The sequence below is a fragment of the Manacus candei genome, unplaced genomic scaffold, assembly GCF_025592945.1.
Source record: "Manacus candei isolate 608988 ecotype Guabito, Panama unplaced genomic scaffold, ASM2559294v1 h1tg000059l, whole genome shotgun sequence".
Taxonomy (NCBI): Eukaryota; Metazoa; Chordata; class Aves; order Passeriformes; family Pipridae; genus Manacus; species Manacus candei.
The window spans coordinates 1,855,401-1,882,116 of NW_026138107.1; the positions used below are offsets into that span (position 1 = coordinate 1,855,401).

The 26,716-nt window shown below is 43.4% G+C and overlaps 1 protein-coding gene across 1 annotated transcript in view; it reads left to right on the forward strand.

The window, feature by feature from the left end:
• Positions 1–26,716, forward strand: part of LOXHD1 (lipoxygenase homology PLAT domains 1) — a 136,486-nt gene that overhangs the window by 58,209 nt on the left and 51,561 nt on the right. The window contains exons 19-31 of the mRNA XM_051803768.1: positions 1,218–1,518; positions 2,041–2,195; positions 3,582–3,715; positions 4,690–4,838; positions 6,136–6,240; positions 6,963–7,091; positions 7,821–7,985; positions 12,375–12,556; positions 15,703–15,819; positions 20,273–20,435; positions 22,926–23,080; positions 23,920–24,129; positions 26,172–26,295. Of these exons, the coding sequence (XP_051659728.1) occupies positions 1,218–1,518; positions 2,041–2,195; positions 3,582–3,715; positions 4,690–4,838; positions 6,136–6,240; positions 6,963–7,091; positions 7,821–7,985; positions 12,375–12,556; positions 15,703–15,819; positions 20,273–20,435; positions 22,926–23,080; positions 23,920–24,129; positions 26,172–26,295 (2,089 nt within the window). The remainder of the gene's footprint in view (positions 1–1,217; positions 1,519–2,040; positions 2,196–3,581; positions 3,716–4,689; positions 4,839–6,135; positions 6,241–6,962; positions 7,092–7,820; positions 7,986–12,374; positions 12,557–15,702; positions 15,820–20,272; positions 20,436–22,925; positions 23,081–23,919; positions 24,130–26,171; positions 26,296–26,716) is intronic.

Consider the following 26,716-nt stretch of genomic DNA (forward strand, 5'->3'; position numbering starts at 1 on the left):
ATCCTCTCTCAGATATTTATTGCTAGATTGGAAAGTTATACCCATTTTCTGTAATTTTTTTTGTAAGCACACAAGGCAGAATCTCTGAAACATAAATAGACAGATTTTTCATCTCCTTCATAGTATGAACATCTACAAAAGATATGGGCAAGAATAAGATTCTGTGAGCTACATGCTAATAGGAAATGCTATCAGTTACGGACAAGGCATGCAGGATAATCACAGCAAATCTAAGGGAAAAGCCATGTAAGGAAATACACATTCTTTATGTCAGGACAGCTGGATCAATTTTAGTTTTCTGATAAGCGTCTTGTGGGCAATTGATTTTGTTTTAATCTACGAAATGCTTCTAGACTAAAACCTTACATGCCTAATTCCAGATTTCAGCCTGAAGCAAATGTTTGCAAGTTTTATAACATAAACAGTGCCTAACAGCATAAGCAATGATCAGAAACAAGTCACTGGTTGTTGAAGAATTGTGTGGAGTAAAATCTTCCATCCAACTTCATTAGGTAGTAATCTGGACAGATAATCTAAACCAAGAAGGTTTTGTGTCTGCTGTACTGACTAGAGAGATGTAAATCTTACTGATCAGCCTTCTGCCACTGATGCACTGTAGCCAATAGTGATTGTATCCTCTCTGCACACTAGCAAAGTGTGAAAATAATTCTCCAATTTTCTGGATGAGAAGGAAGGAGAAGGTCAGTCCAAACTCAGGGTCTGTGTCAGAGATCAGCTCATCTGAGTTAACTGCCTTTTCATTATGCCATTATTGCCTCTTGCTGGGTTCATGTTTTGTCCTAAATGTAAAATATATCTTATTGTGAATTTTGAAAGGCCTCATGCACTGAGAATCTGTAAAAGCCTAGAACGCTGTTTTGGAATATTCACTTTTAATGGCAACATAGAGACAATACTGGTGAGGAGAGTAAGGGGGAAGTAGAGAGCCAAATAAGCACGGATTCATCTTCTGCCCTCACCATGGTTGCCTGGAATGTCTTCAGCTCAGTCTGTTCACATGAGATTTGGTAATGGGAGGTATGAAATGGTAAAGCAGGAACGAAAAAAAAGTAAAGGCAAACTTGCATAAAAAATTGTTCTTACCCTTGCTTAGACATTTTGGGTGCTAGAGGCCGTGCTCCCCATTTTTGAGAGTACACTTTATGAAATTGAGATGTCTTACGTCTCCCTGGGTGACGACTTTTCCTTGGCAACAGAGGGAGGCTGCAGATGTTGGCAAGATCTATAAGATTCGGGTAGGCCATGACGGGACAGGCATTGGGGATGGCTGGTTCCTGGAAAGCGTCACGCTGAAGCGGCTGAAGGCTAAGGAGTCTGATAAAAAGAAGCAGAAGAAGAAGAAGAAGTCTGAGGAGGAGGAGGAGGAGGAGGAGGGGACCAAGGTGGACGAAGGAATGGATGTCTACACATTTGTGGCACACCGCTGGTTGGCTAGAGACGAGGGGGATAAGGAGATCGAGGTGGAGCTGGTGCCTGACGGGGAATCTGACCTGGAGGGTAAATATCAGGGGGAATGTGTGTGTGTGTGTGTGTGTGTGTGTGTGTGTATGTGCATGTATCCAGCAGCTGCATGAAGGATGATAACCACACTGCAGTGCTCGGCAGGACCACTTATTCCCCCTCAACTGTCCCACTGCCCAAGGCCTGCAGAGCTGCTTACCCCTTGCTTTGGTTGATCAGTGCTGGGGAGGAAGAGGATGGTGGTTATACTAAGGCAGAGCATGGAGGAGACAGTTTGAAGATGGAATTCTGTAAGATTCTCCAAGGATTGTCTGAGGCACTGGGGTCAAGAGTCCCACAGGTTACCACTGTGGCCGAGAGTCTAGCAAGCTGTAACTATCGTTATGGCTGGAGGAAGATGAAGCTGCTCATATTTTAAGCTAGGTGCAAACAAACTCCAGGCAAAACCTTTCTGTGCTGGCATTCTGGGGTTACATGCTTGCAGGGTGAGCCACGGATTTGATGAAGTGTGGCTATTTCTGGGCTCCTCCTGAATTGCCTTTGCAATTTTACTTGCAGAGAATACGTATGAAGTCCGCGTTCTCACTGGGACTGTGTGGGGGGCTGGGACGGATGCTAATGTCTTCTTGAACATCTATGGCTTAGAGAGAGGAGACACGGGTGAGCGCCAGCTGAAAAGGTCGAATAACCTCAACAAGTTTGAAAAGGGACAGGTAATGCATGAACTCAACTCACTCAAGCGAGCAGAAGGCTGGCAGAGCTCTCTCGGTTATCACGCTGGCCAGTCAGTACAACCTCTTCTCTCCAAGGCTTGCCTTCTTTCAGCTTAAAGCTCAAACACGTTTTATTTCTGAAATATGTAAAGCAAAATTCCTCAAAACATTTTCCAGGGGAAGTTCATTTGAATAATAAGCCAAACAACCAATTCCCCGCTGGAGACACCTTTTGCATCTGCTTCCTGTAAGCATTCTGGTAATAATGCTTCCTCCCAGGAATACTTGAAAACCACAAACTTTAAATTAATATTGGAGAGCGTTTGTGAGGCAGCTCAAGTATGTAGGTATTTAGGTTGCAAATACTATTCTAAATGTTCCACTCGACCAGTCAGGGAATAAAAACAATATTACACGGTCTGCTGTAATTACATTATAATCCAGTCCAATTAAAGAACATCTCTAGTAGATTGAGTATTTGCCTTAAAAAAGTTTATGAACAATTAACAAGCTACTGTTATAACCAGGAGTTTTTCAAAGAACAATTTTGAATAACAAAAAAAAAAAAAGAAAAAAAGAAAAAAATTATGGAAACAAAAAGCAGCTGTGGAAAACTTGCAATCAAGAAAAAAAGAGCCTAAGGTTGTTAAATAAGCTGTTAGCTGTGATTTATGAGCTTGGCACCGGTGAAACTGCAACCTGCACAGGGTTCTTCATTCAGTGGGAAGAGCTCCAAGCTGCAAATGTAATGCTCTGTACTCCTGGGAGTACAAACCTGAAGTCTACCAACATATTAATCACATTAAGATGTTTAAACTGTTATGATAGCAAGGACCATCCTGTCACACTAACACAGTTAATAAATGAACCTCTTGGTTGTGGTAAGTGACAAAGGGAGGACATTCTGTGTTTTGAAATAAAGCATATGGGCTGTGTTTTGGGGCCATCCTGTGCAGAGCCTGGAGCTGGACTCAGTGATTCTTGTGGGTCTCTTCCAACTCTGGTATCCTATGACTCTACACAGAGGTGAACAGGAGAATTTCTGTGGAGTCAATATGTTTCTGATCAGTTACAGTTTCAATCTGTGGGAAAATACCAAGCCCGAAAGGAATGATATGTAGGAGAGATGAGTTAAACCTAGAGGAAGCTGAAACTGGGATGAAGTAAAGAGAGGAATGAAGGGTTGGGCAATCCATGGCTGCTCCATGAAGGAGCCAAGCATGAGTGTTAATGGGAGACCTCAAAGCTCTGTAGTTATTTTTGTATACACACACAAAGAGTACCAGGAGAACTTACAAATAGCTATTTTTTAATGGGGAAAAGGACTACCCTTGGCCATTTACTGCCTTTCTTTCCTGCTTTGTGTGCCTTTTGCCTCCTGTGCAGGTGGATGTGTTCACCGTCAAAGCCATTGACCTGGGTGAGCTGAAGAAGCTGCGAATTCGCCACGATAACTCTGGTACCAGCCCGAGCTGGTACCTGGAGAGGGTAGAGATTGTTGACCTCAAGGAGAGCACCACGTGAGCACCCTGCTGCACCCTTTTCACATGCTCAGAAAAGGGTTCCACGTTCTCAGGAGCCTGCAGAGTTGCAGGGAGGCAGAGGAGGTGCAGAAGGGCATCGTCGTAGCCCCTCACCAGCTCACGGGGAACAGGCACCCTTTGGGAGCCTAGTGGTGATTGTGCCATTATACTGAGCGGGGGGCCATTCTGGGGTACTTGTGTGTGGGGTTTTGCTGTCCCAGCATCTCTGCAGCTTGGTAACCAGCAGTATTTGGAAGGGAACCTCAGGTTTTCTCTGTTTCTCCTGGGAGGGACTCAACTCTCCCTCCTGGAAAGGTCCTTGAGCAGAGCCTACACTAAAGCATTTCCCTTCTAGGCCTCACTTTGGAAGTCCATGAGCTCACGTTTCAGCTGTCTTTTGTACCAAACCGAAATGTCTGAGCCAGAAGCAAATCCTGATCTGAGCAAACTCCCGTGATTTTCACAGAAAGCTGGATGAGCAAAGACTGGGCTGTTCAAAACCTGAAATACAGGCTTGCCCTTGAGCTGGAACGTGCTTGAAACCACCTGTGCTTAAAAGTTGCACAATGCTCTGGTGGGTGGGACCACTTATAAGGACCTAAAGATGAGTCCAGCCTTCATAAACATAAAATGCCTGGGAGATGGGAGGTTCCATTAAGTTATTTAACTTTTTCTGGGACTTAAAACTAAAGTGAATCAATCATATGGGGCTGACAGCCCAGAAAGAGCACTCTGCAGTAAGTGCTACCTAACCTATTTATGGATTGAGTTCCCCCAAATGACACCAGATCTCAAAAATGAAAACAGATGTGTTGTTTGGCTTTGAATAATCTTGATTTTGGTTTGTTTTGGTTTTTTGTTGTTGGTTTGTTGTTTGTTTTTTTTTAAGTAGCCTCTGATCTGTGCTTTTTCGTGTTATTAAAGCCTGTGAAGTCCTGTGTAAGTGCCGGGTGCTGCTGTCATTCTTGTAGGTATTATTTTCCATGCCAGCGCTGGTTAGCAGTTGAGGAAGATGATGGTCAGATTATCAGGGAGCTGGTCCCAGTGGATGAAGCATTTGTAAAGAAAGATTCTGAAAATGATGGCCAGTCTCCTGCAACGCTGGGCCTGGAACAGAAAGGTTTATATTAGCCTTGTGTTTCTTCTCTTGAAAGGAACTGAGTTAATAGCACTGCTGAGGGCACTAGCACTTAGCAGTAGCAGTTACTCACTGTACTGTAATTTTGCCCCTACCATGAAATTTTCAGGTGTGAATGAAATGTGAAGTGTGTGTCAGACAGCAAGGAGTGAACCCTCCTCATTTTTAGTTGATTTAATCATCTTGCAAGATTGGACCCAAAGTGACAGAGCTAGGAAGATGGGTAACATGTTCAGTCATCGTCTTTTAAATGAAATACATATTTGTTGCTAGTATCTAAGGAATAGATCTCATTCATGTCACATCATGGAATGTAATGGTTAAATGTTTCAACATAAAAGTGAGCAGGGAGTAAACATAGCCAAAGAAAGGGAAGGGACCTAAATTTATCTCACTTTCCATCTTGCTGCTTATGTCAGTTGTCCTCCAAAATAACTTTGCTTCACTTGTAAATAATTTTGCATGGTAACCACAGAGCAGTGACACACTCCTGGGTCTGATGCTTCAAGGTGCTGAAGGCCCAACTGATTTCCTAGCCGGTGAAAGGTTTTAAACTCTCCCCTAATTTCCTCCTCAAATGCTTTTGAATACGTGAACAATTTCCACAAGTTGTACAGTCAAAAGAATTCCACAAAGTGTTTATCCCTTTGATTCAGGAGGACGTGCTGGTTAAGCAGCATTTTGGAAATGTGTGTAACTATGGAGAAGATGTTCCATTTTGGAAATCTTGGTTAGGATATAGCAGCGCAGTGAAGACTATATTAGACTTTTCCACATTTTTTTATGAGTTGGCTGCACTTGTTAAGTGATGGTGCAGTAGAAACCCTCCTGATGATGTTGTTCTGAAGGGTGTGTTTCTGAGTATGAACTGTATATGTCGGTGTACATACCTTCTGGTATGTGTTATATGCACATACATTATTTGGTGCTGATAATATAAAGGGGGGGGTATGTGGGGTTTTATTGATGAAATATTATAGGCAGAGGCAGCTTTGAGGAGTGTTTGAGGTTTCCAGGAAGCAAATGGGAAGGCTTAAGCACATTTCTTATCTGTAGACGTGCAGGCAATGCACTGAATGACTGGAGCAGGAGAAGATTCTACAACCAGATAGCCCAGCTCACCTCAAGAGCTACCACAGCATAGGAGAGGAATTAGAGATTACAGCATGACTGTGATCAGTCAAAATGAAACTCAAACCAAGCACACATATGGAAGGAAAAGTAGAGTTAACTCCTGGTCAGCCTTCACACTCTTAAATTGGCGTATTTTATCTGACAGCTAAATCAACGACATACACTGTGAAAGTGAAAACCGGGGACAAGAAGAATGCTGGGACAGATGCCAACGTCTTCATCATACTCTATGGAAGTAAAGACGATACAGGTATGGCTTCACACAGTGTAAAAAGATGGCAACTCACTGTTGGACCCCTGAAAAGACAGGTCACAGTCTCCTTTTATATCCTCAATACCCCACCTCACTCCTTTTTAGTACAACGTTATGTTCCCGCTGTCGGTGAACACATCGTGGTGACTTGGAGCACACCAGCAGCTGCTCTAAGTCACTGCTGAACTTTTTGAGGCTGATTTGCACCAGCTGCTGGTCTAAAGGTTTTAATTCCAGTTATAGAAACAGCATAGTTGACTGGGACTACGTTACTGAGCAGTGAATGCGGTGGATTATTTGCTTTCCTCAGCAATGAATCAGCATGCTCCCAAAATCCAGCCCTCCTCTGCCTCTTTGAGTGGCCCAGAAGTATTTAATCAGCTGATGAGCAAATCCTCTTGGAAGCAGCTGAGCTGTGTATGCAGTGACTGGGATGCCCGTGAGAGTGACAGGGAACTGACGAGAAGCACTGATTTCTTTAGCTGTGAACACAGCACAACAGCATCGTCCTTTTTTCATTGCCAGAGGATCATTCAATGGAAGAGTTCTGTATATTTTGGGTGATGGTACAGACTTGGGCTCAGAGGAAGGGACAAAGTTCAGATCTCGAGATGAAAAGCCAGTTTTTGCATTTTAGCCACTTCCCTCGTTCCACTGTTGACATTCCCAGAGGATTTGTTTCACACACTGAACAATGTCCTTTTGCATCGCCACAACAGGGACAGTCAGCCTAAAGGCCTCAAAGATTAACAAGAACAAATTTGAGCGTGGGAAGGTAGATGAGTTTACAGTGGAGTCTGTGGACATTGGAGACCTGAAAAAAATCAAGATAGGCCATGACAATAAAGGTAAGATAATCTGCTTGGTAATGCAGTATTTCTAGTGCACTAGGCACGTTGCTGTATAAAATAACCTGCCTCCAAGACCCCAAATGTCATTTACCTTTCAGTGACAGATCCTTGCTGTCACTTTGGCTGTTGCTGCTACTATCTTTTCCGCTAATTGCATTCCCATGTCTGTGGCAATATGAGCTCAGTAGTGGCAACTTGCAGGGAGCTTTGCAACCTCTGCCTCTGCAAGAGTTTCCTTAGTTTTGCAGCCATGTCCTTAGAGAGATTTCTCAGATATCACTGAACATCATTTTTGTTTTTGTCATGTGGGACCTGTAGACTTGTCTCAATTCTGTATTAATTTTTATGTTGTTGTTTTGATTATCAAGTCTTGGCTGCCTTTCAGACTTGGCTGTGTCTCTACTACAAACAAGGTAGGCAGTGGGGGGATGCATGGATCCCTTCCCCTGTGGGGCAGCAAGGGACATGTTCGTTGATAACTGCTCTGTATTATTACAAAGGCAAATTAATCCAAGCGATGGAGTAATTAGCATTTCCATGTGCACATCTTTAGCCTGACAGATATAGAAATGTAAAGCATTTTAGCTCGATGAGTTTTGTGTTATATATTTTATTTTTCCTTTGGCAAAAGAGAGAAAGATTTATTTCTCGGAGGTCTGGAACGCATTTCCCGTTGTCTGTAAAGGCTCTGTGGGTTATTATTCACTGTTATCTTTCCAACCACAGGTAATTCAACTGGCTGGTTTCTGGAATGGGTGGAGATTGATGCCCCATCACTGGGACAGTGCCTCAAGTTCCCATGTGGACGTTGGCTGGATAAATCAGAGGATGATGGAGCCATTGAGAGAATCATCTTTCCCGCAAAACTGCAGACAAGAGAGTATACCCCATGTGAGCAGAATGCCATTTCCCCAGGGTACACCCATCATTACAGAAGATTAAATTACACTAGCTCATGCGGTTTTATAGGCTTGGCCTCTCCCTTGAATTGGCTTTGGAAAATTTATAAATAGATCATGTGCCAGCTACTTCAATTACTACAGGAAGGTTCCTCTGGGTGCTCTAGACTAACAGTTCCTGTATTTGCCAAACCAGAGAATCATTAGAAGTCATGTGGATGTGTCTGATTTTCTCTTTGCTCCCTTTTCCCCCATCCTATCCAAGTCCTCTGCTCATTCCAAGCTGTTCTTCCTTGTTTCCAGTTTCCCTTTGATCTTGTTCCATTCTAATATTGCCATTTCTGTTGTCAAAGCAGACACTTTGGTCTTGCTTCCAAGCCTGAGTTCTTCCAGTGCCTTTGGCAGTGTTCACCCATATCTTGCTGACCTTCTTCCAGACTTTTTTCAGAGTGGTGTTTTTCTGATAATATTGTACCAGTCTGCCTCTCCTAGTATTCTCTAATTTATTCCTTACTCTTCATTCCTCTTTAAAATAATTTTTTGAGTAAACATTACCCCAGCTCAACTCCTTGTGAGTACAAGCTTATAATTTTTGTGTCTGCTATGGCAACTCCAACTCTCGCATTCTGGCAACTTCTTTTCCTGTCTCCAGAATATTGAGCATCAGATAACATGGCCTTCATGAAATAAATGAACCATTCTTTTGCTTATTCTGTAGCCCTCTTCCTTATTTTCCTCTCTCTTGAGCATCTTTGACTACGTGTAGGGTACTCACAGCCTTGGGACTGAACTTGACTTGTCCCTCCCTGATCTGCTTCATTTCAAGTTGTTGATAAATATTTTTTGTCCAACCACCACAGTGCTGCTAAACCACCTTTTTCTTTCAATATGTTGGATGCCACATGATGAAGGATGAGGCCTGGTGCCTCAGAGTTGATTACCATGTCATGTCCTGCTAGGTGCTCCCTTGGTCAATCTTAAGAGATAAGTTGTACACACCAAAGCTGTCTCCTATCTCATCTCATCTCATCTCATCCCTCAGTGTATGCATTGATGATTTCAAAACCCTTACCTCCTGCAGTCCCTTATATAAATATCAAAATTTAGAGCTGCCCAATCTCTGTTTTTCTGCCTCAGTTGCCTTCTTCATAAGTAGCTGTGAGAATAACCACACAAAATACTATCAGTTGTTTTGTCTCCTTTTTTACTGTCAACATCATGTTGCGTGTTGAAGGTCTCTCCAAGGTCTAGGTCCTTTTATCTGCAGCTTGTAAGCTAAAATAATTTCTTGTCTGATGATCTGCCAGTGTCACCTCTTTGTGCCTCTCCCAATCTTTGACCAAGGCAATTTTATGTATTGTATCTTGCCTTCTTTACCTAAACTGTCTGTAGCAGAAGAAAGTATACTCTTTGCTTACTTCCTCACTTTTGTAAGTCAAGTGGAAGAAATAGGAGATTTATAGGGTCAGAGAATTGGAAGGCACCTTAAAGATCATCCAGTTCCACTCCCTGCCATGGGCAGGGACACCTTCCACTAGATCCAGATGCTCCAAGCCCCGTCCAACCTGGCCTTAGATACTTCCAGGGATGGGGCAGCCACAGCTTCTCTTGGCAACCCATGCCAGGGCCTCACCACCCTCACAGAAAAGAATTTCTTCCTGATATCCCATCTAACCCTGCCCTCGGGCAGTGGGAAGCCGTTCCCCCTTGTCCTGTCTCTCCATCCCTTGTCCCAAGTCCCTCTCCAGCTCTCCTGGAGCCCCTTTAGGCTCTGGAAGGGGCTCTCAGGTCTCCCTGGATCCTTCTCTTCTCCAGGTGAACCCCCCCAGCCCTCCCAGCCTGGCTCCAGAGCAGAGGGGCTCCAGCCTTCAGAACATCTTTGTGGCCTCCTCTAGGCTTGCTCCAGCAGTTCCATGTCCTCTTTAATGAGGTCCCCAGAGCTAGATGCAGTATTCCAGGCCTTTGTGTCTGAAAAAATAAATTGATTGATAGATGCAGTGAATACTTTCATGGGAATGAATACAAATCAGAGACTTTGTATGTGCTTCTCATCTGGTTTTGCCATGTTATCCCAGTCGATATATATATTGATGCAGATGTTGACTATATAATTTATTAATGGCCCTGAATATCATAATGATGTAGGAGTTTCTGACATACCATGCATTTCAGTACCATACTTTGTGTAAACCTGATTTTTGTCAGCTGTCCACATCCAGCCTTTGGAAAAAGCCAGGCCTCTCTGGCAAACACTTTGCACCAGGCTCGGTGTCAGCTTAGGCTTTTTCACCATTTAAACCATTCCCTCTGTGTTATTTACTGCATTCTGCTTTCCTAACAATTAACCCGGGGTTTTCAGTTTGCCAGAGGTAACTAAACGGGTTTGATTTGTTTTATGATGACTCGTGCCAGAATTGTTTCACAGTGAAAACATGTCATCCGCAGTCTAATTAAAATCATCCCTGTGGGGATACAGCTTTAAAAGTGCCATGTAAATGAAATGGGTGTCTGACAGCTGAAAGTTGTGCTGTTGGTGACCTTGTTAGGGCGCTGCTTTGCTGATTCAGTTCTAAGCTGATGTTAATATTCAAGCAACAAGACCAAGTGCTACGGACTTCAGCAGAGAAGATAATTTTATATTCATAATGCATAGTGTGTGATTTTTTTGGTCTCTGGGATTTTTTTCACCTCTTCTTACATACTGGGGAAACTATTCCAGTTTTGTTGCAGCACAGCAGAGCAGATTTCATTGGGTTGGGCAGAAAGAATATTGAGTACCTCCAGGCTGACTCTCTGTAGAAGAAAACTTCTTCATCTCTGTCCTTCTGAGAGCTGTATTTTGAGAGCCTGGCTTTTTAATGAATGCCTTGTCTCTGATACACATAATCAGAGTTACTCCAACAGTAATAGAGATGGTGCCAGGAACCTTCTCTCTTACCCGAACAGCAATGCTGAGTCTGAAATGTAGTGCAAACTGCTACACAGTAAATAGCAAAAATGACTGAAGTCGTGGCAGAGTAGGAGGGTGGCGATGAGAAGCAACTGAGAAGATTGTAGTCAGGGGAGGGAAATGGTGGAAGCTGTTTAGGGGGTGTATGGGACAGAGATGGCCAGGAGCAGATCCTGGTGGTAGCAGAATCCAGGTGTTGAAGGCTCTGCTTATGTGTAGCAACATGGACTGCAGGGACAGTGTCTTCCTGAGGCTGGAGAGGTCCCTGCAGCTAACTGGTGATGCCCAGGCCTTACCTGCTGTTTTGATTTCAGAAAGGCTTTAAAGGAGGTTGGGACAGGATTCATTTTCCCAAATGGAGCACCTGAAATTGCGTGTCCTCACAACAGTTCTAAGTTGCCATTGTGATTGTTTGGTCGTTCAGAGGGTGGATTTGGGGAATGACGTGGCTAACCCCAAGGAATATGCCTTCATTCCTTGACTGAGTCTTTCTTCAGACTACATTGGCTTTAGTGATTACATCTGGAGAGGTAAACACCAACCTGATGTGTGGGCTTCTGAACATATGTTTCTTACTCAGTGAGCTAAACCTCATCTCACCCTGAAAACTGAGGATATTCAGCAAATCCATAGCATACCAGGATCAGAGCCCCAGTCTTATTCCTGGGTCAGCCTTATTCCTGAGCAAGTCTGAGTCATACTCCAGCAGGACTGAGAAGCTGCGAAGATAAATAGAACAAAAAGAGGCATCAGACTTCGGGGTCATGGGACATTCTGGAGAAACCAAACCACAGGAATAGAATAGGGAAGTATTTGTAGTCTTGATCCTTACTGTTCTGCATTCACCATTGGTCTGGCTGTAATTTAACCTGTTTGCCTCAGTGTTTCAGAGAAGTACTAAGTGAAAACAGACCAACAGAGAATTATTTTTTCCTTATGATTGATATTTGTGATACGTTTAATAATGGAAATAGTAGGACTTTTTTATCAATAATACTATCTTGAATATTTATATACTGCCTCCAGTTGTCTTAACTTCATCCATCTGCCTAATTGCTCAAAAATTTATGAATTCATGTTTTGCTTTAACACTTGAGGTGTTGAAATAAATCTTGTTTCAGTAACTTTGGATGGCAGGTATAAATATAGTGGGTGTTTTCTGGTCATGTGATTAACCTAAAATCTCATTACATGAACATGTATCAAGGTCAATTTGCCTTACAGCATTAAAGGAAATTCCTTTGGATTTTCCTACGTCTGACCTGCTGGATAACCTTAATGACCACAAGTGTGTGATTCCTACCCTGTCCCCTTTCATTGCAGAGTCTTATAATTCATTTCTTGTTTCGTTAAATGTTTCACAGTAGCATTGCTATGCTGCTTACTGACTTCTGTTGGTTTGTTTCCCTTTTCTGCCCTTCCCTGAACCAGTTGTTCCTTACGAGATCACGGTGTACACCAGCGACATCTTTGGGGCTGGCACGGACGCTGACGTCTTCATTGTTCTCTACGGGTGCGATGGGATCTGCACCCGGCAGAAATCCCTGTGCCTCAACAAGAGAGAGCAAAGGATGTACTTTGAAAGGAACTCGGTGAATCAGTTCATTGTGGAGGTAAGATCAAAGGTGCTCACTCTCATCTTATGTTTTCTCAAGGGGATTAAGACGAGAAAAAGGAGCGAAGTGGGGGCCTTCTTTTAGGGAAAACTGTTCAGCTCTTTCACTTGTAGAATGTGCATTCAAAACTCTGTTCTCCAGCAGTCTGACTGCGCACTGGGTCAAATCTTTTCTCACTGACCTTCAGTGAGTAGCAACTCCAAGGTGCAGCACACAGTGTCCCTGTGGCCGAGTGCCATGTTAACACTTGGAAAGGCTTGTGCAACTTTGTCGTGTTGTACCAGTACGTGGATACGGGGGCTTGTCCTTCCAGGTGAAGTTGAGAGCCACTTTGAGAGGCCTTTACATCTTCCATTTCCTATACCATACTTGGCAAACAGAGGATATCAGCCTCTGTGCCTGCCGGATATAATATGTGCACCTATCCTTATCAGCTCTTACTTGCCTGAAGATTTTCTTTCTCCTGCAGTTGGCAACACTTTGAAGCAAAATTCTTTTTCTTCTGTGTGCTCAGACAGAAAAGCCGTCATCTGGTGGCAGACAACATGATTTTTCTATACCCAGGCCTAACTTTTTGAAAGATCTCGCGAGTATTTCCTGAAGTGTTTGCACAAGTGTATGCAAATAGTGAACTAGTTCACATCGATGAGTGAGCTCATTTACAGCAACACAATTAGGCAATTTCTGTTCAGAGTATATACTTACTGCTGAGAATTTGTGAGAGGCAAAAATACAGCCAGCTCTTGCTCTGGCTTATCCTTTAGGAACTGCTACATGCCCTTACCTTCCTTTCCTGGCTGCAACAGCAACACTGACTTCATAGAGGACCTTACAACCTCTCTCTGTTTCGGGTGGGGATTGTTTTTGTAATTGAAAGGAAATCTTAAACCAAATTTTTTTACAAGTTAAAATACTTCCAGCCCACATTGTTGTTATATGGCATGAATCATATAATAAATCCCCAGTGTGATTCCTTAAAAACAAAGAAAAAGACTTATTTTGGTGGAGTTTCCACATAGTTTTTCATAATAGAGGTTGCATTAATCCACAGGTATAAATCTTAAGCTGAGTGTTATGGTTATATCTTTATTACATAAGATTTATTTCAGATTTGGTAGAATCTGAAGCACAGTATTTTTCTTAGATGAAGCAAGGGGAAATGCAGCGTGTTCTCCAGATTTATAACATCATATTAACCTGTCCCCAAGCTCCATTCTCACTTCACCAGTTCCTCTTTCTGCAGAAGATGGGGATGAAGAAAAATATATTCTTCTTTCACCTACTTGTGTAGAGCCATAATTTGGAGTTCAACAGACCTTAAAAACAATTTGGGGGACCTCAGGAAAGACAAACTGGGAATCGTCTGTTTGTTTTGGTGCTTTTATCTGCCTCTATCATTTTGTATTTTGCAAAAGAGGCACAAAAGATTAGAGACTGCTCTCAGCTATGGTTCCAAGTGATGATTTGCTGGACATGCCTACAGCAGGGTAAAGCCCACTTCTTCTTGAACATGGATCTTTACTGCTCAAGCATCACTTTATTGCTATGTATTGATTAAAAGCCTCATTGAAAGATGAGTATTTGTCCAGGACAAAAGAGGAAAAATAATTTTCCCCTGATGTATAGTTGTGTGCATGTGTGAGTTGTAGAGATGAGTTTGGGTTGTTTAATTATTTTACAGCGAATCTTGTGCTGTCTGAAGTCAGGGCAGGGCTGATGAAGTCAAACCTAGTTTGTTGAGTGTGAATTCCTTGGGTAGTGCAGTTCTACTGATTTATGGAGTCTTCTAAAATTACTGCTGTCTTTTCTTCAGTATGGACACTTCTGTCAGCTGGGAACAGAAGGGAGTGGTCTCCAGTGATGCAAATTGATATGTTCCATTTTCTCATGTTTTCCAAGAAAATAAGACTCTAAAAGCCCAAGAACAGAAGGACAGCTCAGTGTTCTTCTATGTGCAGAGGAGATTTGCAGCCAGTCTTGGGCTTTTAAAGGCCAGATATACAAAAGTTTGCACTGAAATCAGCAAAAGCTATTACTTAGGAGCAAATTTCCATTTTTCCTGTTCAAGCCTTTGAAAGGGATGTCAGTTAAAAGTAATGAACTAGAAACAAATTACCCAAGTAATAAGGTGAGGCATAAAAAACTCATAAAAAGTAGCCACTTCATAAGATGATTGTCCTGTTGACTTTCACAGAATGGCACTGGGATTCTGTGGTGGAACAGGAGAGATAATATAATGTGCCAGGCTGTTTAGGTAGCAATTCCCAAACAATTACCTTCATTCCTACGCATTCAGAGAAGCCTGAGATGCAGGATTGCAGTTGTGCAACCCAAACTGTCTCATGCTATGGTTAATTTGTGCAGAGCAAGGTTCTCTACATTCCTGGAGCAGGAGTTCTGTGAAAACTTTTAACTAAAATGCAAGTTAGGGCATAACTCTTAGAGGAGATCATGGAGATGCTCCAAGGGTTGGAGCCCCTCTGCTCTGGAGCCAGGCTGGGAGAGTTCGGGGTGTTCACCTGGAGGAGAGAAGGCTCCAGGGAAACCTGAGAGCCCCTTCCAGAGCCTAAAGGGGCTCCAGGAGAGCTGGAGAGAGACTGGGGACAAGGGCATGGAGTGACAGGACAAGGGGGAATGGCTTCACACTGACAGAGGGCAGTTTTATGGTCAATATTAGAAAGAAATTTTTGACTGTAAGGATGGTAAGGCCCTGGCCCTGTTTGTCCTGAGAAGCTCCATCCCTGGAAGTGCTCAAGGCCAGGTTGGATGGGGCTTGGAGTAACCTGGGATAGTGGAAGGTGTCCCTGCCCATCACAGGGGGTGGAATGAGATCAGCTTTATGGTCCCTTCCCATCCAAACCACTCTAGTATTTTATTCTATGATTCTAATATGGCATCAACACTACTACTTGCTTCCTCATACAGACTGGAAAAATAAGAAATAAGCTAAAGAAGCAGTGCCTCAGAAATCACCAGTTGTTAATGTCGTAATATTTCTCTGCTTTTTGTTTGTTTGTTTGTTTGTTTTGAGTTGGCTTTCTGGTTTGGTTATTTTTTTTAATTTGGGTTTGGGGCGGGTGGTGGTGGTGATTGTTCATTTGTTTTGCTTGGGTTTGTTTTGTTTTGTTTTGTTTTTCCTGTAGCTGGAGGACGTTGGTGACATGATTGAAAAGATCCGCATAGGACACAAGGGTGGAGGGCTGAACTCAGGATGGCATCTGGACCGTGTGGCGATTCGGAGGCTGCTGCCAAACGGGAAGGTAGGCTGTGAATCCCAGCACTCTGCGCCACGTTTCCACGAGCAGCCGCTTCCATTTCCCCAGGCGCATCTTCTGTGTGCAAAGTGTGATTAACACTGAAAAATGACTTCCTAAAGAGCAATGTGCACTAAATGAACTTGCTGGAGCTTGGGGATCTGGGGACAACGAACATGTATTGCCATGTTTTATTCTTCGGATGTTGATGATAAGGCTCTGCAGTCACTGGCTTTATAAAGCTTCATCTTTTCATGTGTAGCTCTGTTTTGGGGAATCGCAGGGAAGGAAGTGGAAAGTGGGTGTAGCATTTCAAAATAAAAAGTATTGTGGCTAAACAGGAACAAGAAGTAATTTCATCAGTCCCTTAATTCTGGAAGAATAAGTGCAGGGAGCCAGTACAACTAAGACAAACAAAATGCCTGTCAGTGGAAGTCCCTGAATCACTCATGTTAAGAAAATCAAGTCAGATGCTAGGATTTTTGGTTGCTCATGTCAGCAGGATTAAGGCAGTGCAGTCAGATTGATCATCTTGATCTTGTCCACATAAGAAACTCTTCCTCAGCCCTGCTTTCAGGTGCTGGCTATAGGAACAGGAATAAATCTGGCTGTGGGGAAGTTCGGAAGAAAATCACTTCTTCAGGGGTAGTCCAGAAGAGCAGCAGCTGTGTTTGGGAACACCTGGGCTCTCTCCCCTTATTCCAAAGGGAAGTCAGCTTTTATCTCCACTCAAGTCTGCCTCCTCCTCAAGTGACTTCTAATATCAAGTGTTGGTGTAAACACAGCTTACTCAGCCATGGTGAACCTACTTCTCACCTTGCTTCCTCCTTCAAAATTTCCAGGATATGTTTTACTCTCTTTGCTACACAATCAACTCAAAGATCTGCCTTGAGCCCTCCTTACCACAGAATCATGAAATTGTTTAGGTTGGAAAAGCTCTCTAAGATCATCATCATTCTCCCAGCATTACCAAGGCCACCACTAACCCACACACCCAAGTGCCACATCCACACAGCTTTTAAATCCCTCCAGGGATGGGGACTCCACTACTGCCGTGGGCAGCCTGTGCCAGGGCTGGACAACAATTTCTTCTTTCAGGGGAGAAATTGTTTGCAATATCTAACCTAAACCTCCCCTCATGCAACTTGAGGCCATTTCTTCTTCTTCTGTCTCTTGTTACCTGGGAGAAGAGAACAACCCCCACCTGCCTCCACCCTCCTTTCAGGGAGTTGTACAGAGGGTGAAGGTTTCCCCACACTCCTATCCTCCTGTACAAGCTTCTTCCCAAGCCAATACTCTCTGATTTTTTCTCATGATCACCTATTTGCCAGTCTGTCATTATCAGACCCGTGCTGTATGGCCCAACCCTTGCCTCGTAAAGCTTCATTAGGTTATTGAACAAATATACATTTTCAGAGATATTGTTATTGGTCATAGGTTAGGGAAGATGCAGAGGAACATGGAAACCAAGGGAAAAGAGATTCCTGGGCTACTTCTTTCTACACTTTGTGAAGTACCCGAGAGTTTCAGGTTGGGTGCTCTTCCATTTGCTCAGAAAGGGTCACAGGGCTGCCCCCCCCTCTGCAGTCATTGCAGCAGCTTTGAAGGGCAGATGGGTGAGAAACCTGAAGGTGGAGGGAGGGAGGAAAGCCCTGAACAACTTAGGAATGGAGAGGTTTACAGTTCTGCTGATCTTTTGATTATGGCATGGGAAAGAAAGAAGAAAGCAGAGCACTGCACGATGCCGCTGATCAGCCGCAGGATATTATGACCTGCCACAGGATAGCAATATGCTGCCAACGCTTCTAAAAGCTGTGCTACCTGATTAGACTGCTAAGATGTGTCTAGATGTATCTGTAATGCTGCAAAAGAAAAATGAGGTCAGTAACTTTTCAGATTAAATTGAAAGCACTTGGGTAGAAAACTAGGATTGTTGCACGCTGAAAAAACTCTGTCTTGGCATGCCAATTATATTTGATAATTATATTTCATTTGTTACAACTTGGAGAAGGGAAAGGCACTGATTTTCAGAGCACTACACCCTGCTTCTAGCTTAGGGCCAGACTCAGATTCTAATGAAACAAATTCTGTTCAAGGCTGCAAGAGGATTTTACCCCTGGTAACATAAACCAGTGCACTTTACATCACACAAATATTAATGCAATCACTAGCAAGGAAATTGCAATAAAAACTGTGGCAATGACATAGTGGTTAACAGTAATGATACAATTAACTCTTGCAGTAACTGCACATTATGTCCCACTGTGCAGTCACTGGAGTCCCTGGATATCCTATTACCAAATAAACAGTGTTCACATCAGTGGCACGTACAGCCAACAGTGTGAATGTTTAGGAGCAGTTCAAAGCATCAGTGAAAGATGTGGCTGAAGTAGGATGTCTATCAGGTGGAGAGAGTTTCAGCACTGAACCATCATTCTGGAAAGCCCCCTCTTCCCAGTCCGTAGGTGTGGAGATCAGCACAGTTCATCATCTCAGCATACAGTGAGATAACACAAGGTAAGCCAGTGCAGAAATGAGGAGGCAGAAGTTCTGGTCAGTCATTAGGTTCTGTCACTCTGCTTGTACAGCACAATTAACACTGGAAAGTGAAAGGTTTGAAATATTCTGAAGTGCTGTTGGTGTTCTTTGATACCATTTTGTTATGTCATGCTCCAAACCCCCTTACGGAGTTAAACGTTGCAAGTCTGGGGCTGAACTGCAGCAGTGCAGGAACCAGCAGAGAGGAGGAGAAATGGTGTTTCATTGCCAGCTGCAGATTTGGGCTGTGTGGACTCGAAGGACAATTCTGATGCAGACTCAAGACAGTCACACAAGACCTTTGGAGGGGTTCAGCTCCCACAGATCAACCTCTCTGGGATCTGTGTGTGGTGAGACAGGGACTGGTTAGTTTCAGGTTAGCTGTGACTGGAGTGCACCTCTGCTTTTGGGTGCACAACCCATTCCTCCCTAGTGATGGTGCCAAGACAGGCAGGATCTGGCAGTTCCAGGGAGTACAGTGCTGTAGTACACAGTGATAGCAATGTTCAAGATTGCTACAGTTGAGAGCTATTCCCTTCCTTTACTGTGTATTAATGTTTTAGTATTTATATAGTAAAAGTAGTGAAGAAAGGACCCTGTATTGGCTTGATAAATAATCACAGCAAAGTAACTAAGGCGAAAATTATAAATACAGGGCATCTACAAGAGAGCTGGAACAGGGCTTTGGACAAGGGCATGGAGTGACAGTACAAGGGGGGATGACTTCACTCTGACAGAGGGCAGTTTTAGGTTCGATATTAGAAAGAAATTCTTGTCTATGAGGGTGGTGAGGGCCTGGCACAGGTTGCCCAGAGAAGCTGTGGCTGCCCCATCCCTGGAAGTGTTGAAGGCCAGGTTGAACAGGGCTTGGAGCAACCTGGTCTAGTGGAAGGTGTCCCTGCCCATGGCAGGGGGTTGGAACGAGATGATTTTTAAGGTCCCTTTCAACCCAAACCATCCTGTGATTCTATTAACATACATTTATATGTTATGCATGAAAGTGATGGCACACAAAGCGCTGGAAAGAGCAGGAAGTCCCTGTGCTGTGTAAGAGAGAAATTATGAAGTTGTCAGTAAAGAAAGGACCATTTTTTTTTTCTTTATTTAGTTACTGTGAGATTAAAACTAACTTATTTTTTTTTCTTCTGTTCAGACTTGTGACCTCTGCGACTTGCATGGTGGCTCATGTCCCTTTCTTTAGGGAGTCATAGCCTCGAGTCCCCAGCACTCAAAGCCTCCAGCATCTTACCATCTTGGAGGCCTTATGGGAGTCTGTTCTTAGTGAATAATCTGGGACTGATTTTGTTTACTGAGTGCAAACCACATGTTCTATTGTTTTTGTCTGTTTCATGATATAAATCATATTTGTTTCCACCAAACTGAAGTCAAAACAAAGGATCAAAAATTAAATCAGTATTTTTCTCCTCTTAATGAATGTATGGGAATTGCCTGGAAACCAGCTTGAGTCACAGAATTACAGGGCAAAATTCTGAATTATTGAGTTCAGAAAGAAGAAGCCCTACTGACTTCAAAGAGAATGCTGCCTGAGTAAGGACTGAAGGGAGATTGCAAAGTCTCAGTAAACACAGCTTCAGCAGGAATGGTGCAGTCCTGATTAGGAATTTGCAACATTTAAAACCGGGAAAGGCAGGGATCTGCTGGATCATACAGCCACTCTCACACAATCATGAGAATACTGTTCTCTGCTGCACATTCAGTGCTTCGTCTCAGAGTCCTCAGATGTCCTCTTTCTGGAGGAAATATATTTCTGTGTGCTATTTCAGGTCTGCCTCTACATACACACACACATACGTGCACGAGTTGGAAATACCTGCCTGTGTGTCAGGGTATTTTCAAAGGGGAGATGCTAACACGTGCCCATGTTGTTTAGAAGAGATTATCTCTGTCATGTTTACTCCAGGGCTCAGAAACTGTCACGTTTCCATGTGAAAGATGGCTTGCAAAGTCTGAGGACGACGGCGAGACTGTCAGAGAACTGGTACCGTCCGATATTTTTACTGAAAAACTCATGAAGGATGGGACGCTCAAGCAGATAGAGGAAGAAGTTGAAGACCCACTGGAAGGTAGTGTAATCCTAGGAGTAGGTAGTGACCAATTTGTCTGATTTTTTCGGTACAAAACATTTGGATGTGTGGTTCAGGCAAACGCAACACTGGTACAACTGTTCACTTTTCTTTCCCTTCCTCTTGTCTGGCCTCTCTTACGCCTGATACACTTCTGTGCAACAACATCATCATTTGCCTGTAGGGTTTTTCAGAACTTGTCACAGACGCCCTTCTACACAGGCAGAGTTTGCATGTCTCCTCTGATGCCCAGCAAAATTTTTACATCTTGTCTTCCAGGCTGTGTTAACATTTTTGCTTGATTGCCCAACTCAGCTGTCCTGTGCACTCTGCCCCTTCCTTTCCTACCCTTCCAGTCCGATTTATGCTCCTCTTTCCTCCCAAAGTTGTTTTCCCTCCTGCCCTTCAGGTGCAAATGGACATCCTCAAGAAATTTGGATCTGTGCAGCCACCTTCACCTCATTAAAGTGCCTCTGGGGAGGCAAATAAATTCTTATTCAGTTCTGAGCCCATCTTATGCAGTGTTGACATTTAGTGTTTGGCCCTACTGGTGGCTGAAGTAAGTGAACAAGAACTGAAATTTCACCCCTAAATCGTTGCTTTTCTGTATGTCCAGCCGTTCTTACCTCTTTTTCCTCTAAGAAAGGTACTCCTTTTGCCTCCCCGAGCTCATTCTGCCCTTGAGAGAGGTCATGAACCTTCCTCATCCTGAGCAGAGCAAAAGGAATTCAGCTGCCATTTCCATTCTTGATTCTTCCATCTGGCAACAAGATGATTCAACAGAAAAAATAATTTGTCTCACTGTTTCTTTTCTTTTCAGGGTTTGATTTGCATTTACAGTAGAACATTGTCAGGCTGGAATTTTTACGGATTATCAGTGTTTTGCATTGCCAAGGGAAGAGGGGCCTTGCTGGGAGGAAGGCTTGGAGCCTTTTTGCACTATGCCTTTAGAACTGGGAGGTGTCCTCCTTCCTCCTGTTAGGAACTGTGTGGTAGCTCGTGTGAGATTTTTTTTCTTCTTACGGAGGCAAAGATGATTTTAAAGTCAGTTACTAAGTGTCATGACACTGGTAAGAGTTTCCCAGAGAAGCTGTGCCTGCCGCATTCCAGGAAACACTCAAGCTCAGGTTGTGTGGGGCTGTGATAAACCTGGTGTAGTGGAAGGTGTCCCTGCCCACAGCAGGGGAGTTGAACTAGATGGCCTTTAAAGGTCTCTTCTAACCCAAACAAATCGATGATTCAACACTTCTATGACTTCTAGATGCTGGCATGACATTTTCTTTAACTTACTAATTTCTGTTGCTTTACCTTGCATCAGTTATCATGTGTTAACTAACCTAGGTGACTCATTTTTCCTTCTAAAGGTGAAGCCTTAAAACAAGTTTTACAGTCTATGGAATAGAAATTCTGGGTAACTGAAGGTTTCTTCCAGCTGGGATCTAGGGCTAAGTTTGGGAACTTCTGCTTTAGATGTAAAATGTGAAGAGGCAAACCAGAAAACTCAGCATTGCACCTGGTCTGATGGATGTTCGCAGGTGATGATTCTGATCCATTTCTTAGAGAAATCAATGGAAATCTTTCATGGATGACAAAGCAGAATAGGGTCTGTTTTACCGTGAAAGAAGAAAAAGACAATATAGCAATTTTCTTCAATGCTGTTAACATACACAGAATCCTAACGAAGACTTTGCGCCTCTTCCTAATTTGCATTGCCCTGGGATTTGCAAGGAGGCATTTTCCATGGCTCATATGCTACCAGGGTAATCAGAGTCTTGTACAGTCCCTCATTGTTTTCCTGGAGAGGATGCTTTCAGTAACTGTTTGTTTTCCCCGTGTAATTTGGAGAAGAGTAGCAAAATAAAAATAGGAGTATTTAACAGGTTTAGTAAAGCACATTACTAAAGGCTTGATGAGGTTTTATTGTCTCATCACTGAGCAAGCTAAAGAAGCACAGCTTCAACACTTCCTTAATTAAATACTGTCTCAGCAAAAGGACCCAGAAACCTGTTCTCTGTCTGTTTGGGGAATTTATAGAGACACATGCCATTAACTCCTGTAGTAATTGCACATCTGAATCCCCAGAGTTTGTTTATGGAAGATGGAGTATTAAGGATTGATTCACAGCACTGAATGACTTGTTCTCAGATCTATGTCTCTTGAGCCTCCGTATGAAAAGGTGCTGAGTTCCCTCACCTCTATCGACTTCCCATCCAGTAATAACCATAATGATTCTTTGCATTTTTAACTGTGAACTATGTGATCAAAGCAACACACAGGCATTGATTAGAACGAGAAAAGGAAAGTCAGCAAATTTCAGCCCAGTGTTTCTCCAGTCTTTGGATCAGAAACCTGAAAGGAAAAACCATATGGGATTTAGAACCTCCAAGAACTGAGCAACGAGTAGAAAATTTGAGGACCATTTTCTTAGGTAAATTCATATATCTTAGTAATTCACCTGATCAGAAGTCACGCCTCTGCTTCTTTCTGCAGTTCACACGTACAAGATCACCGTGTTCACTGGGGATATCTATGGCGCTGGGACAGATGCTAATGTTTTCCTAAATATCTACGGAGATCTGGGGGACATGGGAGAGAGAAAACTCAGTAAATCTGAAACAAACTTCAACAAGTTCGAAAGAGGACAGGTACAAACACAATGGGTTAATACCACTTTCCATTTCTCAGTCTCTAACCTAACAAGTCCATGACTGTCTTTATAGGCTGAGTTTTCCTATGAGGGATGGGTTGATTGATTCCATTTACTACATTCATTATCTCTTGAAATGCTTTGTATGGATTGTCAGCTGGGTATTAGAAATGACAGGCACTGCAGCAAACAGGCAGATGTTCCTGTGAAGTCACTGATGGACAGATTATGAGCTTGGTCCATATAAACTGGCTTCAGCTCTTGACTGCAGATTTGGAAGCACACAAATTCTGTGCTCATTCCCATAGCCTCTGTGCAATGGATTTGCATGTATACAGTATATACTGGAATTCACCACAAAGGATGGTAAGTTTATGGGGCCTAAACTGTGTCTGTGTTTGAGAAAAAAACACTAAAAGTGATACTCCATGGTCAGTCCATGATTTACATTCACAGCCTTATATTGAGATACTCAGAAAATAATGGTGGCAAAGATTCCTTTATCTGGATTGTCCATACAGATCTAACTGCATTAGAAAGGGAAGCATGCTTGAACTTAAAAATCTGCCAGGATTTCAATATTCTAACTAGTTGCAAAAGTGATGTTTTTTGCAGCTGTCCTCCTAACAGAGACAGGCTTTAAAACACTTCCCTGCTGAACAGTTTTAGCTCACAGATATGCCTCTGTAAGGCATATATAAAGCTTTTATCCAAACACCACCCTGCAATATGAAATTTAAACACATGTGCTCTGCAGTCCCTCTTTTCTGCTTTTGTTCAGTAGATGATCTGTTGAGAGCTTTTTAACAGAATCAACTGCTCTTGAACACTCTGCAGGAGGACACATTTACTATAGAAGCTGTGGACCTTGGCATTGTGTACAAGATCAAGATTCGTCACGATAACAGCATGTTCAGCCCTGACTGGTTTCTGGAAAAAGTGGAGATCCTGGACGAGACCACAGAGGAGTCATTTGTTTTCTTGTGCGAACGCTGGCTCTCCAAAAAGAAAGAGGACAAAAAGATAGAGCGCACGCTTTACGAACAGGTACAGTTATGGCTCAAAGCACATCCCACTGCTACTCACAGAAATGAAATTATTGAATATCTGGTTGAAGTCCAAGACAGCTCATTAGGGACTTAAAGGGTTTTTTTGGCTTATCCAAAATGAAATTCTGATTTTCAGACGACAGCTGAAAGTCAGGCCACTCTCAGCCCATTATCACTAGCTCTGTAATTTGCAATTTCAACAGAAAAATCAAGGAGTGTAAGAGGAACTCTTCAGATGAGAGCTCAGTACCTTGCTGATGCACAGCAGAGTGTATTTCCCTGCTGCTGTCCTTGCTGTGCCCACAAAAGTTAGCAATGGGTCCCACTATTCAAAGTCCTGAAACCAAAACATGAGGTCCTTTGACTTCATCCTCACTGGACTGGGTGGGTTTATCTTTTCAGCTCCCTATTCCACTGTTGCCAAACTAAAAAGTCAGGTCTCTTTGCATCAAATGTTTTTTTGGTGAAATGCCCTTTCTACTTGCACACACTCTATTGCTTATCAGCCTAGCAGAGCTAATTGGAATTCGAGGGACATGCTCTAAGTAAAATTAGCAAACAAGATTAATAGACTTCTCTTGCTTCTATAGAGTAAGACATAATAAAGTAGCTGATTATAAGTTCATTGTATTTAAGGAGTCCACTTAGCAAAATACAGTGACATTTTAATTGACAGTTACCACTGAAATTATCATCGATGAAATTGGCCCAGACTCATCCTGGATGCAACAGAGCGGATGTAAGAGGAGTTACACCATGGATGAGTGTTGCCATATGCTCCCTCATAAAACTGCAGCAGACAATGCTGTGAGTGCTTGTGGTCCCACTCACCCCGCTGCTCATATAAGTTCACACTGAGGAAAAACTAAAAAAACTAATCACTCTTTTTTTTTTTTTTTTTTAAATTATGTGGCTGTGTGGTAAAAGCCTCACATTTATTGGACAATGGCACCGAAGACATTGTCAGTAGCCCTTCAAGTACAGCAGATGTTTCATATCATTCAGCTTTGCAGTTCTTTGCCTCTTGCGCTCTTTGACCTGTGCCTGATGAGCAGCCCTGGGGACAAAGAGCTGAGGTGCTGGTAGGGGAGAGGATGGACATGGCCCAGCCCAGAACCCCACAGGGCTGGGCTGGGCTGATCCCACAGCGTGGGCAGCAGGGGAGGGGGGGATTCTGCCCCTCTGCCCCCTCAGGTGAGATCCCCCTGCAGAGCTGCCTCCAGCCCTGGGGAACAACAGCACAGTGATCTGGAGCTGCTGGAGAGAGTCCAGGGGGGACACCAAGTTGATCAGAGGGATGGAGCAGCTCTGCTGTGAGGGAAGGCTGAGAGAATTGGGATTGTTCAGCCTGGAGAAGAGAAACTTCAGGGTGACCTAATTCTGACCTTCCAGTACCTGAAGGGAGCCTACAGGGAAGATGGAGAGAGACTTTTTACCGGAGTGTATCGCAAGAGGACAAGGGGGAATGGCTTCACGCCGAAAGAGAGTAGGTTTAGAGTAGATATTAGGAAAAAATTCTTCCCTTTGGGACAGGTGAGGCCCTGGCACAGGCTGCCCAAAGAAGCTGTGGCTGCCCCATCCATGGAAGTGTCCAAGGCCAGGTTGGACAGGGCTTGGAGCAACCTGTTCTAGTGGAAGGTGTCCCTGCCCATGGCAGGGGGCATTGGAATGACATAATCTTTAAGGTCTCTTCCAGCTGTCTTACGATTCTCTGAAATCTGGCACTGCTACATCGATCTGAATTTCCTACTGCTCACACAGGTAGCAGAGAAGAAACCACAACTCACCAACAAAGTCCATTAGGTCTATTATTTTTTTCTTTTATTATAACACACATCCAAAATGGCCTGTCAGGGTTACCAGTGAACGAATGACCAGCTGTAAATTACAAGTCACGTTGATTTGAGCTACACTGAGTGAAAAAGGTACCTGGGGAACTACGGGGGTTTCTTCTCATGTTGTTCTTGGAGGCACATGGGAACAGCTGACTGCACCTGAGCACTCAGCCTCACTGCTGCCCCATACATGTCTTCCAAACAGAGCTATGAGGGCGACCGGAACAGCCTGGATGGCTCCTGTCTCAGCGTGTCCAGTCAGGACAGCAATGCAAACCTGAAGGAGACCAAAAAATCCAGCCTGGTCAAGGCAGCAGAAGAAGGCTCAAGTGAGTGAGCGTGGATGAGCGTTTGCCTGCATGCCTGCATGTGTTCTTGGCTTTCAGTGCTTGGTGGGCTGCGTTCATCCTGCTGAAGATCAAGGAGAGGCGGGACAAATTGTTTGTCCTTGTTTCATGACTGATTTGGGAAAGGCTGGATCAGGGCTTGTGTTCCTGTGTTTGTTGCTTTTCCTATAGCTCTCTGACCCCAGCAGTGGAAAAAGCCATGGAGTTGACAGTGGCTTCAATGTTTCTAACCTGTTTCTTTGACCTACTCAAGATGGTATTTCATGTAGCATATTAGATCTGAATTACCAAAGGTGTGTTTGAATTTCTTGGGACCTTATTTGTCCCATTTAAGCCACCTTCCCTTTTCATGATCAGGTTATCAGTGCTTCATCACCAAGGATATTTATTTCGTATGAACTTA